The sequence below is a fragment of the Protopterus annectens genome, chromosome 9.part0 (genome assembly GCF_019279795.1).
Source record: "Protopterus annectens isolate FY-2018-M chromosome 9.part0, PAN1.0, whole genome shotgun sequence".
Taxonomy (NCBI): Eukaryota; Metazoa; Chordata; order Ceratodontiformes; family Protopteridae; genus Protopterus; species Protopterus annectens.
The window spans coordinates 52,628,570-52,644,805 of record NC_056743.1 but is presented as its reverse complement, the minus strand read 5'-3'; the positions used below and the strand labels follow the sequence as shown (position 1 = coordinate 52,644,805).

Here is a 16,236-nt window from a genome sequence, read left to right as displayed (position 1 = left end):
GCCGCGTTCCTCGCTCACCCTGATGGCCGCGTTCCTCGCTCACCCTGAAGGCCGCGTTCCTCGCTCACCCTGAAGGCCGCGTTCCCCTTCCTCGCTCTGATCTAAAGAGCTATTGCCAGTACCCAAGGTACTTTACCAAAGCCTTGCTCAGTGAGGGGGATGATCTCGGCTTCTTTTGATTCCATCATCTTGCATTATTGTGCCTAATATTGTATTGGCCTTTGCCACTTCCCTTTTGGATTGCATAGTATGCAGGTAATTATTACCACTAAACCTTTCCTCTTGTGTTATTGCACCAAGACTGTGTTTTTTTTTTAGATGCCACCTCTAGAATTCATTACTGTATACTTTTTGTTTTTTTTCTGCCAGTACTGACTTTTTTCTTCCATGGCTAACCCCCTGATGTTCTTCGTGTTTCACTGTTGCAGTCATCACACTTTGGTATTCGGGTTGAATGCGGTCTACACCTGTAGGCAGATAACCCGAGTCTTAGTATTTCTGCGTCAGATGATGTCGCTTCTTCATGACGTCAGGTCATCAGGGGTATAAAAACAGGCAGCCGATGCCATTACATCAGTCTTTCTTTCCGAGGTGGAGCCCGAAGCAGAAGCAGTTCACAAGTGCTGGTCGGCCGCTACCTGAAATTTTCATTTTTGAGTTGATAATCCTGAACTCTTCTAAAGCTAAATACCCCGTTGGGGATCCTTTTTTCTTGCTCTAACCGATGTCAGAAAAAATTAACAATTGTCTTGCCTGTGGAAAGCAAATACCTCACAAACATTTTCATTCTTACTGCATCACCTGTTTAGGCCCAGACTACGACGTCCCTTGCTGTCGGTTTTGTGCCTTGTTTAACACCTGAACCATTCGTCGTCGGGCTATTTTTGTTGCTAAATTATTTTGCTCTCGATCTCCATATTCCAAAATGGCTTCGGTAAGCCATCTGACTACTGCTCTTTCGAAAAAACGTAAGGATAAAGAGAGACAGACCACATAGGTCCAAAACTGCCAATGATGCTTCAGTTAAGCTAGTCGCCAGTCCGCCGGTACTCAGTGAGGTGCCTTTGCAGTCCCTGATGCCCGCTTCTATGGATTTGCAGGCCTCTGCTGAGACCCATTTGGAGTCTGGTGTGCCGTGAGATGCTTCTTCAACTGTAGAACCAGCAGATGTCTCTACCTTGGATGGGTCTGGAGCCACTGTGCAGGCACCGACTTCTGAGGGTGTTTTCCAACCTACCGATGTTCGAATCAAACCAATAACTTCTTTTTTAGCCCAATCTACTGAGTTTCTTAAGCCCAGAGTATGCACTATGCCTAGAAAACCGATGATCAAAGCACATGCTTGGGCCCCCATGCCACAAAAACAAATGCTTAGAATGACTGAAGACCTTATAATGTTAATTAGGGGAAGCCAGCCTTCCTCTGCTAAGAGACCAAGAATTCAGTTGCCTTCAGATTCTACAGACCAGTAGTCCAATGACTCTGACCTTTCTGATTATCAGGACATGCCCTTATCCTATGAGGATTCAGATGCAGAGGAATCCATTCCCTCTGCCTCCCCTCCAGAAGATTTCTCTTTTGGTGAAACCTTGCATACTTTAAGAGAGCATTTCTATTGGGAATGCCAAGACTATCCTCAGTCTAAAAAGAGACTCAGAGAATTTTTAGAGCTACCTCAGCACAGGCCTTGAGCTATTCCCCCTGTCCTAGATGTTGTGGATGATGTTTTCTTGGAATCCAGTCTTACTCCAGACATCTTACCTTCGGCCCCTAGGAAACCGGCCAGGTACTACCGAGTACCTGATTCCCACAAGTTTCTTTTCAAGAATCCTACTACTGATCCAGAGATCATTTCCCAGGGAGCGAAAGGTATTAAGACTACTACAGCCAACAGTCCTACCCCTTTGGACAGAGATTCCAGAGCTTTAGACAGATGGGGTAAGAAGGTATATACCTCTGCAACTCTTGCTATCAGGGCATTGAATTGCCAGTTTCACATGCTGAAGTACCAGCAACATATTATGGATCTCATTAAACAAAAAATGGTAATATTTCCAGATTGTGCAGAAAATAAAGATTTGCAAGAGCTTATGCATTCTACAAACCAAGTTAGTAAGCTTACTTTGTAGTGTGGTTTTGATGCCCTAGAAGCATCTTGAAGGGCTGCAGTCAGTGGCTCTGTACTTAGAAGACATGCTTGGCTGAAGGAGCAGACCTTGCCAGATCATGTCAAATCCAAATTACTAGACGCTCCTTTAAATAAGGACGTTTTGTTTGGCACTAAAGCAGAAGAAATTCTTAAAAAGATGGAGGAAAAAGCTAAATTTATGCAAACTGTTAAAGAATTCTTACAAGTGCAGCCACCTCGATTCAGTAGGCATTACCTTTCAAAACACTGGTCCTTTCCATCTCCCTCCATACCTTCCCAAACAAGACCCAGGGGAAAGACACCACCCAGACTACATTTTCTGGGTATGCAGTGATCTAAGCAATGGAGTGCTCCCATCCCTAAAACAGGGAGTGGTAAGCCCACCTCCCTATGGAAAAAGTTCACAATGACTTCTCAACTGTACCTCCCAGCCCTGCACAGTTGCTTGTGCCCCTAGGAGAAAAAATTACCCTTCATGCAAAAAAATGGATGTCCATCACTCGGGACAGATGGGTGCTCAACATTATATCCCAGGGGTACAAATTTTATTTCCATTCACTGCCATCTCCAAGCGAGTTTCTAGACCTTCCTCCAAACCAGTGGGCAGAGGCTCAAAACCAAGTTCTTTCCCTGCTCAACATCAGAGCTATTCAGCCAGTTCCAATAGAACAAAGGGGTCAGGGTTTCTACTCCAGACTATTCCTGGTACTCAGGAAAGAGGGCTCTTCACGCCCAATCCTGGATCTTTCAATTCTCAACACTTTCCTGGTGATCCCAAAATTCAAGATGCTTACCCTGCAACAGCTTCTTTCTATGCTAGCTAAGGATGCCTGGTTAGTCACCCTAGACTTAAAAGAAGCTTATCTGCACATCACCCATCAGGGAATCGTGCAGGAAATATCTACGTTTCAGGGCAGGATCTATGCATTATCAGTTCTCTGCACTTCCCTTTGGCTTATCTACTGCACCCAGGATATTCACAAAATGCCTGGCTCCAGCCATTGCATACTGCAAGCGGAGAAATTTACCCGTACTTGGACAACTGCCTGATTCAGGCGGACAGGCAGGAATTGCTGCTTCAGCACCTGGCATTTGTAAAAAGCCTTCTGACTTCTTTGGGGTACACCATCAACGAAAAGAAATCACAACTGGTGCCCAGTCAAAAGATTGTATTCCTGGGAGCAAACTTTGACACAACTTCCCAGATGGCATTTCTCACTTCAGAAAAATAAGTCTATCTGACAGACTGCTTTAAGCAAATGGCCACCAGAACCCAGCTAACTGCAAGAAAAAATACTGTAAGCCCTAGCATTCATGGCTTCATGTACTCTGCTAATTCCATATGCAAGACTGCATATGAGGAAACGTCAGTGTTACTTAAAAAGTCTTTGGTGCCAACATTCTGAGGACCTGGAAACAGTCATTTCTATCATACCGTGTCTGAGGGCAGAGTTCCTTTGGTGGGCAGAAGCATGCAACCACAACAAGGGACTGCATTTACTCTACCCCACGCCGCCCAAACCCTGACCACAGATGCATCACAGTATGCATAGGGGGCCCACATGACTGGCAAATGCATTCAGGGCCACTGGAGCCCAAGCCAAAATCTCCTGCACATCAACCAGAAGGAGATGCTAGCTGTACAGAATGCTCTGACAGCTTTCGGATACCTAATCCTTCCAGGACAACTGTTGATAAAAACAGACAACACCACAGTTATGTGATACATAAACAAGCAGGGGGGAACCCATTCTTACCCACTCTGCAGGTTAGCCATGGCCCTGTGGAACACAGCCTTGAGCAACCAAGTGCATCTACAAGCTCAATTCCTGCCAGGCAAACAAAATTCACTGGCAGATGACTTAAGTAGAAGTCTCCTAGACTCACACAAGTGGAAATTTGAGCCCAGCACCTTCAACTTCCTTATCCAGAGGTGGGGATCCCCAGAGGTGGATCTCTTTGCCTTCCACGACAACCATCAGTTAAGCAAATTCTGCACCAAGAACCCTCACAGCAGGCCTGGAAGGTGGATCCCCCTATCCTTTCAATGGGAAAACCTCTCAATCTATGCCTTTTCCCTCTGCCCCTTCTCTCAAGAGTACTACTAGAGAGAAAACAAGACAGGCCAAGGACTGGCCACACCAGCACTGGTACCCACTCCTGCGCAGCCTGACAACGGTGCCACCCTGACACCTACACCAGACTCCTATCCTGCTGTCACAGAAGGAAGGACAGATTTTGAATCCACAATTACAAACCTTAAATCTTGCAGCCTGGCTTATTCCTTGAATACTCCACCAGTAACCCTCAGCAAACGGGTGCTGGACGTCATCCTTGAAGCCAGAAGGCCTAGGAAATCCTATGCGGAAAGGTATTGTTCTTGGATTCAGTCAAAAGGAAAGGACACAGCTGTGCCCTCCTTACCTCTAATCCTGGATTACCTAGCAGAGCTACTCCAGAGAGGCCTATCCTTCTCCGTTAAGATTCATGCCTCTTCCATTTCAGCTCATTACAACACTCAGCCACCTCTATTTTCTCACCCTCTCATCAAACTGAGAGGGGCTAACCACTTAAAGCCACCAAGGAGAGTAGCCACCCCTGCTTGCGACCTTAACTTTGTACTGGAAAAGCTCACGATTCCACTTTTGAACCTGCTGCTTCAGCAGAGTTAAAATTTCTCTCTTGGAAAACGGCCCTGCTTCTAGCCATCACTTCAGCTAGAAGAGTGTCTGAGCTACAGGCACTGATGGCTGTGGAACCCTTTATTATCTTCCATGCTGACAGGGTCTACCTCAGGATTAACCCGTCCTTTCTGCCTAAGGTGGTGTCCAGTGTGGCCCTAAACCAGTCCATTCATTTGTCAACCTTCTTCCCTAACCCTCAGAATAAAGGGGGAAGGATCATGGACTCTTTGGATGTGCACAGACAGCTCAGGTTCTATCTTGATAGGATTAAGCCTTTCAGGAAATCTGACCTGCTGCTAGTCAGCTTTGCAACAGTGGCAGAGGGCAAGGCCATTTCTAAATAAACCATTTCCAAATGGATAGCTCACTGCATCCATTTCTGCTACAAGCACCATGGAAAAACAACCCCTCAGGGGGTCAGAACACATTCCAAAACATTCCACTAGGGCTACTTCTACCTCTACAGCATTTCTCAGGGGAGTCCCTACCAGGGACATTCTAGAAGCTGCAACCTGGAATTCTGTACACACCTTCACCAAGCATTACCACTTTCCTATCTTTTCCAAATCAAGGGTAGGATTTGCTACAGCAGTCTTGCAGGGCCTACTAGCCAGCCCTAACTCTTTTTGACTGCCTCCACCCTTCCTCAGCTTTGGGAATCAACCCAAGTGTGATGACTGCAACAGTGAATACACTCTAACATCTACATTTATGGTAAGTGTACACAACTGTACTTTTTTTGTCCTCCTGGATGCCTGACCCCTGGCATCACCCGCCCCAGTGTAATCCATACAAGAGGGGCCTCCCTACTGGGAGAGGTCCCTTTTGCAAGCTTTCCCCTGTCTCAGAGATTTCAGTACAGTCATAGATGCAGCCTGCGTTTGATGTGTTTGACTGAGTTCTGCATGCTGGTATAGTTTTCCCACATAAAGTATTGTGAATTGGCAGTGCTGCATGTTTGTTTGCTACTTCTGTCCTGCTCCTTTAGCTATAAATGTGTTAAATGTTAGATAACTGCATGTAAAAAGTCCCTTTTTCTTTTTCAGGTCTTGATTTCTACGGTTATGTCAAACTGATAAATTTTGTCAGATCTACGGTATGTATTTTTCACACTATTGTAATAATTTGAATATAGTTGTTTTAGTGAAGTATTCTGATTCAGTTCAGATTATAAAACAGTATTCTGTGTGGATATGTTTTCATTTTTGGCACGGATAGTGTAGATTCAAAGATTCTTTTGATAGTTTTTGTGCAACCATCTACTTGCACAGTCATTTTTGAGGTCAGGAGACAGAAGAATTTGTTTTATTCTATTAAAGTATGCTGTCTGAGACATTATGTGCGTAATGTGAGGAAACATAATGAATGTTTACTCTATAGCAATATTATGGGCTGCCTTTAAAAGTGGAATGTGCCTCTCAACCAGGATGTGGCATAAAAAAAAAAAGGAACTAAAGTAACCGTGACACACAATTCTCATTTTATTTCACAGCACTTGGCTCCACAAATTGATTATTTTCTGTTTGAATCTTCCTTCTCCCTTCTTCTCTATCTGTTCTGCTGCTTATGTCTGAAACCTTAACCAACTACCATGCCTAGCTGCTATTGATAGCTCATAGTTTGTCAAATTGCACTTGTCCTTCTTTGATATTGCTGGTTCATAGACCAGTGCTAGGTTTGCTGCCTTCTTGGGCCACTTTAAGCTTAGCCGGTTTCCCTTTTTATGCATGAAATAACCTTCTCAATTTGGTTATACATTGGCCGTACCCATCCTGTGGTTCATAATTCTATATTACCCCTAATATCTATACCATAGATAATTTGAGGGAACCCCATGCGTGGTATAGAGCATTTGAGAGCTGCCTCTGTCCATTAGTAGTACAGGGGACAGTCTATAGATCTAAACTGTGCTTAAATATGTGGATGGGGATTCTCCTCCACTGCAGTGATATCCTCTGCGAGATGTACCTGTCCTACCACACCATTCTGTTGGTGAAGAAGAGGATTAGATCTGTAGAACAAGTATTTCTAATGCCATTTGACTTGATGTGCAGTAAATCCACCAGTACTGGATTACTGGATGCATTGTATTCCCTACATAGGTGACCTCTTAGCAGTCTATAGGATACCGTATACAATGACAGGACTTTGAGTCAATCCATGTTATTTAGGCCATGTATCCTTTAGTTGAGGTGTCTCTGTGGACATTCCAGTTGTTGCATGTGTCTGGACAGATGCATCACTTAGGGGATATTATATTCAATGACTGACCTAATGAGGACTGAGTAAATGGGGACAATGACATTCCTAGATGTAGACACAATCCCTTTGTTTATAAGCTGTACAATGTAGAAGGACTTTCTAACAACAATAGGCACATGTTCAACAAAAGTTAGGTCACTGACCACATATGTTTCTAAATCCCAATAGTTGGGTCAGCTCTTAGGGGCATATTGTTAATGTGGTATTTCCCTGGAGTAGATGGATGACTTTCCAAAGGATACATTAATGGATTTTTTGCATTTAATCTCAGTCCATGATTTTGGCACCAGTTATTTATTTGAGGAAAGCTTTGTGCAGGATGGCCAAGTCACTTGGAGATTCAGTGACTGCTGCTAGTTTGCAGTCATCTGTAAACATAGGCAGTCAGAACCCTTTGTTACTGGATTTTATTTCAGAAAAGTAAATGCCAAACAGGAGAGCTCCCAACACGACATAACCCAGGGGACTCCATTAAAATGATCATGCAGAAAAGTTTTCTTTTCAGCTCAGTGTTACTTAAAGGAGTGCCACTTTTACTGCAATGAGGAGGAGGAGAAATGTCTGGTATTGGCTACTGAGGTTCACTCTAGAGCTGTTGGTGACGGATTTCTATTGGCTGAGGGAATTTTGTAGGCTGCTCTTATTGGCTGCTACAGAGTCATCCACTGAAAATTCTAGTGAATGCCGTCATAGACAGAGTCATACTTGTACCCGATTCTTTCTGGAGCTTTGAAGGTCAGGTTTGTCAGTGCAGAATATTGAAGTCATTTCTCAGTACAAAAATGTCTCATTATGGGTAATATTCCAGTCTACAGAGTAGTTGTGCATTCTTTATCAGTAACTGTCCACTTGGTAGTTTTCAGCTAAAGTCATATTCTATTTTCCTAGTTTTTCTGTTGCAAAGGTGTATAATTGAGAGAGTTAAGAATGCCAGCATTTTTTATTACTGTTTGTAACAGTTTTTTATATATTCATTGTAGATTTATAACCAATATGTAATTAGTTTGAAGCCTGTTTCTGGACTCCTACCTTTTCCACCTATTTTCTGTTATGGGCAGACCGTTATGGGTTCTTTGACTTTTATATCTGTACCCAAGAAAAAGATTTCCAACAATACTATTATCAGAATCTTCCTCCTCTCTCAGTGTGTGACATTAACAGTCACTCCTGTCTTAATCACTTGCCATTCATCTGCATCTGTTAGAGAGGTTATGCCGTGTCTATAGTATCTGATTGAATGTTTAGGTTAGCGAATACCTAAACGTTGACCTGGTAATATCGAAAAATTAAAAAGAGCAAACAGCTGATTTAATGTAGGGAATGAATTCTCTTGGCTGCAAAAAAAAAAAAAAAAAATTAAACCAAAATGAAGTGGGAGGCTGTGCCCCCCCCCCCCCCCCAACCAATTAAATATACCAACTCTGAGATTGCTCTACAGTGGGGAAAGCGGCAAAATCCACATAACAGCCAAGGGAATTCTTTCCTTGTATTAAATCAGCCGTTAGTGGTTTTTTGCTTTTACTATTACCAGATCGACGTTTAGGTATTCGTTAACCTAAACATTTGATCAGGTAATAGGAACACGGTTATGCTTTAGCCTTTGAGTTATGGTTTTGGTGGTAGTTTTCTTTTGAATGGTCATAAGGGGCAGATAGTGTCCAGAAGGTTTGCTACTCTCATATTTTCAGTATGAGCCTGGTGTTTTTCTTACTTGAAGCTCGAATTGCAGAGATGTTCTTGTTGCCTAGGCATCCTTCTTATCCTTCTCTTCACTACAGCTCTTGCTTGGAATCATGTTGATTGATCGCCACCAGTTTTCTGGAAAGGAAACAGTCTGAAAAGGTTTCATCAAAAGTGCTTTCAGTGAAACTTGGAGTAGATATTTTTTTACATGAGGGCAAGCCCCCTCACCCCCTGAACTTGTGTATAGACCTACTCCATGGTTACACAACAGTGCAGAAACACTTGACTGAAACAGCCGTTGCCTAAACTACCATCAGTTGACACTCTCCTTCTTGCTTGATGTGTGGATTTTAGCCTCTAGTAGGAACCGGCAGTTAAAAAAACCTTGATTAATCTAACTCTTTCATTCAGGAATGGAAATTGCTAAAAGTATCTTACGCTGCTTCTTGTGGGTTCGCCAGCTGATTTCTCATGCTTGCTTCAGAGCTCATAATGTTACTGTGCCCCTCATAATGTTCTATGCATGCTGTCACTGTGCCCGATTACCATGGGACTTCATTACTGGTGAGTATGTATTGTGGAAAATGATTATAGGTTCAAGTATTCATTTATTAAACTTGCAACCTTCTACTTTTGGGAAAGGTGATTGTCGTAGCTCCATGTTCGTATAGAGTAAACTTGCAGTTAACCAGAATTCAAGCAGCCGGCACTCAAGAAACCGGCAAAAAAAAAAATCTAAGAAATACAGTACAATTTTCATGTGTTAGGTTTTCCGATTTGGTCATACCTCCCCATGTGATTAATTCCAGGTGCAGATTTTCATATCAAATTGAATTGGATATTACCATAGAGAACAGGCCCTACTAATTATCCTTTTAACAGCTGCTTCTATTCCAGTCGCAATAAAAAAAAAATCTATCATGGTTGGTCTTTCCCTATCCCTTATTCTGCCTTTATTCTGTTATCAGTTCCTGGTATGGAAAACAGTCCAAACTTCTTTTTGGCCTCATCCCAGTCTGACTTTCCCATCCTAGTTATTTACTCCCAATACCTTGGTTTCTTAGGCAAGAGGGAGGTGGGATTTTACCAGTCTTCTTTAATCTTACTCCCGTCACTCTTAATGCTAAAGTCTCTTTTTATCTTTCCCATTTTAGTGCTTAGAATCCTTTCTGTAACTTTATGAATATAATAATGTTCAGCATATTGATCACTGTTGCAGTAGCTTAAGCTGTGTGGGTTATATCTTGTCAAGGATGTAACAACTGGCCAGCTTCCAAACTTTTAGGGTACCTTCCATGTCCTCAAACCTTTACGCAGCTCAAGCTGAGCTGTCTAAAAAGATTTTGGACACCAAACCCTTCAGAGCTTTCCTGCCACCCAAGAGACCTGTCCTCTGCTTGCTTTTGAGGATCGATGGTCAGCTTGTGCTGTTCATTTCTGGGCAGGTAGGATGTTCTTCGTGTTTTACTGTTGCAGTCATTACATTTGGGTAATCTGCTGGCAGGTTGCCCTCAGTCAACCTGATTAACTAAGTCTTGGGTCCTGCATCAGTTGCTTCGTTAGGGGTATAAAACATGCAGCCGATGCCACTTTATCAGTCTTTCTTGCCGTGCAGTGCCTGAAGCAGAAGCAGTTCGCAAGTGCCGGTCGTCCGACTCCTGAAATATTCGCTTTTGAGTTTCAGAACCGAAGTCTTCAACTAAAAGCGAAGTACCCCATTGGGGAAACTTTTTTTCTTGCTCCTTACCAATGTCAGTAAAAGTTAATAATTGCATTACTTGTGGAAAGCAAATACCTCATAAAGATTTTCATTCGTACTGTATTCCTTGCCTAGGCCCTGACCACGATGTACCTTGCTGTCGGTTTTGTGCTTTATTTAATGAGTGCACTATCAGTCGTCAGTACATTTTTGCCTCTAAATATTTCGGTTCTCGGTTTAATTATCCAGACATTTCATCGGTTAGCCATCAGACTACCGGAATTCCAAAAAAATGCAAAGATAGACAGAGACAGGCTGCCAAGGTCCAAAACTGCCGATGCTTCTCCTAAGCCAGTTGCCAGTTCGCCGGTATTCAGTGAGGCGCTTTCGCAGCCCCTGATACCCGCTACTTCTGATTTGCAGGCCTCTACTGAGACCTATTTGGAGTCCGGTATGCCACAAGATGCTTCATTATGGAACCCGCAGATGTCTCTACCTTGGATGGGTCTGGAGCCGCTGTGCAGGCACCAGCTTCTGAGGGTGTATTCAGGCCTACAGACTTGCATATTAAATTGACTCTACCTTCATTACTAAGTTCTAAATCTCGATCTATGTCTAAAAAAAAAACGATGCCCAGGCCACATGTTCAGGCCCCTATGCCTAAAAAACAAATGATCAAAATGGCTGAAGATCTAATTACTCTAATCAGGGGTAGTCAACCCCCCCCCCAAGAGGCCTAGGGCTGAGCTTGATTATGAATCTTCTGACCAGGATTGTGTTTCTTCTGACTCTTCTAATGACCTGAATTTGTCCATACCTACTTATGAGGATTCTGATGCAGAGGATGTCCTTCAAGAATGCAACTGCAGTCATAACATATGGGTTGTCCTGCCTCAGGCAGCCCTCGGTCGGCCGGATTCCAAAGTCTGGGTCCGACGTCGGCTGATGTCGCATTTCTCTCCGACGTCAGAGCGGCTGGAGTACATAAGCATCAGCCGACGCCATTTTCTTCAGTCTTTCTTGCCGCGCAGTGCCCGAAGCAGAAGCAGTTCGCAAGTGCCAGTCGGTCAGCTCTTGTATTCTTCGATTACGAAGTCATCAAAAAAGCTAAGTACCCCATTGGGAACCTTTTCTTGCCTCAGCCGATGTCAGAGATTACTGAAAAAGTTAACCATTGTCTTTCTTGTGGTAAACAAATACCTCATAAGGATTTCCACTCTTACTGTCTTCCTTGCCTTGGAGCGTCGGGCATGTGGCGTACGCCTGTAATCCTAGCAGACTGGGAGGTGGAGGTTGATGGATCGAATCATACCAGTGCGTGAGAGACCCTATCTTCCTATATATAGGGGAGTAACTAACCCCACAGGACACAATTAAATATAAGACGAAACAAGCCAGATAAATGTAAGGCGAAACAAGCCTGAGTTGTGAAGCATCCTCACGGAGACACAACCTCACTTTAACACTGGAAGCTTCATGTAGGGCAGCTATGACAGGGGCAGTCATTCGTAGACATGCATGGTTAAAAGATCAACCTCTACCAGATCATGTAAAGGCAAAACTTCTGGATGCACCTTTGGAAAAGAACAAGCTTTTTGGTGCTAATGCTAAGGATGTGTTAAAAGTCCATCGAGGAAAAAGCAAAATCAGTTCAGACGGTGAAAGATTTCCTCCAGGTTTAACCCCCTCAGATTCAGTAGGAATTGGCCTTCAAAAAACTGGTCTTTTCCTAATCCTGAAAAATTTCAAAGGGGTAAAAACAGACGTGGCCGAGGAAGAGGACAATACAGAGGTCCTTACAGGGGACGACAATGGCAGCCAGCAAACCAAAGAAGTGACACAGGAGTTTCACCTGCCCCACAGCCACAATCTCAATGACTTTCCTCTACTTCCGCCTACCAGGGAACAAATAGAAGCTCCCTTGGGCGGGAAATTATCTCTGTTTGCAGACAATTGGCACAGATTGACAAAAGACAAATGGATTTTGGACATTATAGACCGAGGTTACAGGTTCCATTTTCATACCTTACCAAGAAAACAAGGCATGCCAAACCTACCACAAAACCAGAGGGCAGAGGCTATCAAGCAAATCCTCTCTGCTGACTCGGATGAAAGCAATAGAAAGAGTTCCACAACAAGAACAAGGCCAGGGGTTTTACTCAAGACTGTTCCTTGTTCCAAGAAAAGAATCTCAATTGAGACCAATACTGGATTTGTCCGCATTAAACACCTTTCTCATAGTACCAAAGTTCAAAATGCTGACTCTACAGCAACTCCTTCCCATGCTGGGCAAGGGGTCTTGGCTGATTACTCTGGACCTCAAGGAGGCATACCTGCATGTCCCTATCAGACACAGCTGCAGAAGATACCTCAGATTTCTGGCAGGGCCAGAGCATTATCAATTCTCAGCATTGCCATTTGGCTTATCTACTGCACCCAGAGTATTCACAAAATGCCTGGCTTCAGTAATTGCCCATTGCAGGCTCTAGGGGATCCAAATTTACCCGTACCTGGACGACTGCCTCATACAAGCGGACGACAAATTGATGTTGACAAAAAACTTGGACTATGTCATACGATTACTTCAAGCTCTGGGATACACAGTCAACTTCCAAAAGTCAAGACTTCAGCCCTCCCAGCAAATAATCTTCTTAGGAGCCAAATTAGACACAGCCTCTCAGATGGCTTACCTGACAGAAGACAAGCAAGAGAAGTTAACTCATTATTTCAAAGGTTTGGCAAAACTTACCCAGATGACTGCAAGGAGATTCCTACAGGCCCTGGGTTACATGGCATCCTGCATTCTCCTGGTTCCATTAGCAAGACTACATATGAGAAAGCTTCAATGGTACCTAAAAAGCCTATGGTCTCAGCACAGCAACAACTTAGAGACAACCATACCGCTCATTCCATGCCTACAAAAGGAATTCCTATGGTGGGCCTCGGTAAGCCAGGCATACACAGGTATGTCATTCAAAAAACCACAGATAACACAGACCATGACCACAGGCGCCTCAGACCTTGGATGGGGGGCGCACATGGAAGACAGGTGTATACAAGGACAATGATCTCCAAAGGAAACACATCTGCATATAAACCAAAAGGAAATGCTGGCAGTAATGCATGCCATCGAGGCCTTTCAACACCAACTTCAGCAAGGCCATTTACTGATACGGACAGACAACACCACTGTGATGTGGTATATAAACAAGCAAGGGGGCACCCATTCTTACCCCCTTTGCAGACTGACAATGCATCTTTGGGAAAAATCACTGAGCCTAAACATTCAGTTACAATCCCAGTTTGTTCCAGGCAAAGACAATGTGCTGGCAGACAGCCTAAGCAGGAATTTCACAGATCCACACGAGTGGAGGTTACATCCGAAGATCTTCACACAGCTCACTTGACATGGGGCAGGCCAGAAGTAGACCTATTTGCCTCTCACCTCAACCATCATCTACAAAAATTCTGCTCAAGGACATACCATCCACAAGCTTGGAAAATAGATGCTCTCTCATTCAACTGGAACTTCCTAAAAATCTATGCATTCCCACCTCTGCCACTGATTACCTCAGTATTACTAAAGATCAAAGCAGAGAGACCCAAGGGGATCCTAATAGCTCCGGACTGGCCAAGACAACACTGGTATCCACTACTACGGAGCATATGTCACACCAAGAAGTGGGCCCTTCCCCAATGGCCTCTACTTTTGACTCAACACAACTTCAAAACAGTGCATCCAAACCTTCAGACACTGCAGCTAACAGCCTGGGAGATCCCATGAATAACCTCAACCTATCTCTCTCCAAGGAAGTTCAGCGGATACTAACAGAGGCTCGAATACCATCCACCAGAAAGGTTTACTTAGCAAAATGGAAGAGATTCTGCATTTGGAATACCAGCAAGGGACATGATGCATCATTATTGAACATCCCACTCATCCTGGAATATTTGGCAGATATGCTAAAGAATGGACTCTCATATTCTTCCTTAAAGATACATGCATCAGCTATTTCAGCTAGATATAACACTGATCCGCCTGTCTTTTCACATCCTTTGCTAAGGCAATTCCTCAGGGGAATCAAGAACATTAAGCCACCAAGAAAGGCTCCAGTGCCAGCCTGGGACCTTAATTTTGTCCTAGAAAAACTGACTCTACCTCCATTTGAGCCAGCAGCTTCAGTTGACTTGCAATTTCTCTCATGGAAGACAGCTTTCCTGTTGGCAATTACCTCAGCAAGAAGGGTTTTGGAACTACAGGCCCTAATGGCAATACCACCGTTCATAATTTTTCACAGACAGGGTTTCATTAAGGACCAACCCTACTTTTATGCCAAAGGTGGTATCTAGGGTTTCTTTAAATCAAGCTATTCATCTGCCTGCTTTCTTCCCCATTCCTGAGAATAAGGGGGAAAGACTGTTACATACCTTGGACATTCACAGACAACTTTGATACTACCTGGACAGAACCAAGGCCAGTAGGAAGTCTGAACAACTTTTTGTAGCTTACGCCCCTGCAGTCCAAGGAAAAGCAATTTCAAAACAGACTATTTCAAAATGGATTGGACATTGCATCAGATTCTGTTATTCCTTTCATGGAAAGACTGTTCCAGCCAATGTCAGACCACATTCCACCAGAGCTACAGCCACCTCTACAGCATTCTTAAGAGGGGTGCCTACTAAGGACATTCTAGAAGCTGCTACATGGAGCTCCGTGCATACATTCTCCAAACACTACAATCTCCCTCTATACTCCAGATCCAGAGCAGGTTTTGCTTCGGCAGTCCTGCAGGGTTTGATTGCCACACCATCCTTTTCCTAGAGCATTCCTCCTCCCCCAGCTAAGCTATGGTATTCTACCCATATGTTATGACTGCAGTTGCATTCTTGAAGGACATAGTACAGTTTTGTACCTACCATAAATGTAGATGTCCGATAGATACGCAACTGCAGTCGGATTTTCCCTCCCTCCATACCCCTCTATGGCTAGGGCCCACTCCTATCCCTGTTTCTCTTAGCTGGGGATATCTGTTATGGTGTATTTGTTTTATTGCTCATTTCTTTGTCTGGAATCCTGTTTTTGTCTTCCAATTTGATTACAGCCTTCCTTGGAGGGCACCTGGCATCTGGGGCAAGAAACACTGAAGAAAATGGCGTCGGCTGATGCTTATGTACTCCAGCCACACGTCGGAGAGAAATGCGACATCAGCCGACGTCGGACCCAGACTTTGGAATCCGGCCGACCGAGGGCTGCCTGAGGCAGGACAACCCATATGTTATGACTGCAGTTGCATATCTATCGGACATCTACATTTATGGTAGGTACAAAACTGTACTATTCCATTCTCTCTGCTTCCCCTCCTGAGGATTTCTCTTTTGGGGAAACTTTACATACCTTAAGGGAGCATTTCCACTGGGAAAGTCAGGAATTTTCTGATTAAAAAAAAGAGACTTGTGATTTCCTCCTACCTCAGCATAGGCCTTTGGCTATACCTCCTGTACATTGTTGATGTGTTTTCAGAATCCAGTATGTCCCCTGATTCCCTGCCTCTGGCTCCTAGTAAACCCGACAGATACTACAGGGTTCCTGAGTTCCACAAATTCCTTTTCAAAAATCTTGTTGCAGATCCAGATACCATTTCTCAGGGGCCCAAGGGCATTAAGGCTTCTACTACTAAAAATCCTACCCCTTCTGATAGACTCCAAGGTGCTGGATAGATGGGGTAAAAAGGTTTATACTTCTGCAACCTTGGCAATCA

The 16,236-nt window shown here is 43.9% G+C and overlaps 1 protein-coding gene across 2 annotated transcripts in view; it reads left to right on the top strand.

Annotated features, from left to right (window-relative positions):
- PRMT3 (protein arginine methyltransferase 3) overlaps positions 1-16,236 on the top strand; it is a 2,672,092-nt gene that overhangs the window by 114,954 nt on the left and 2,540,902 nt on the right. For both annotated transcript variants that reach the window (XM_044082552.1, XM_044082550.1), the window contains exon 4: positions 5,880-5,929. In XM_044082552.1, the coding sequence (XP_043938487.1) occupies positions 5,880-5,929 (50 nt within the window). The remainder of the gene's footprint in view (positions 1-5,879; positions 5,930-16,236) is intronic.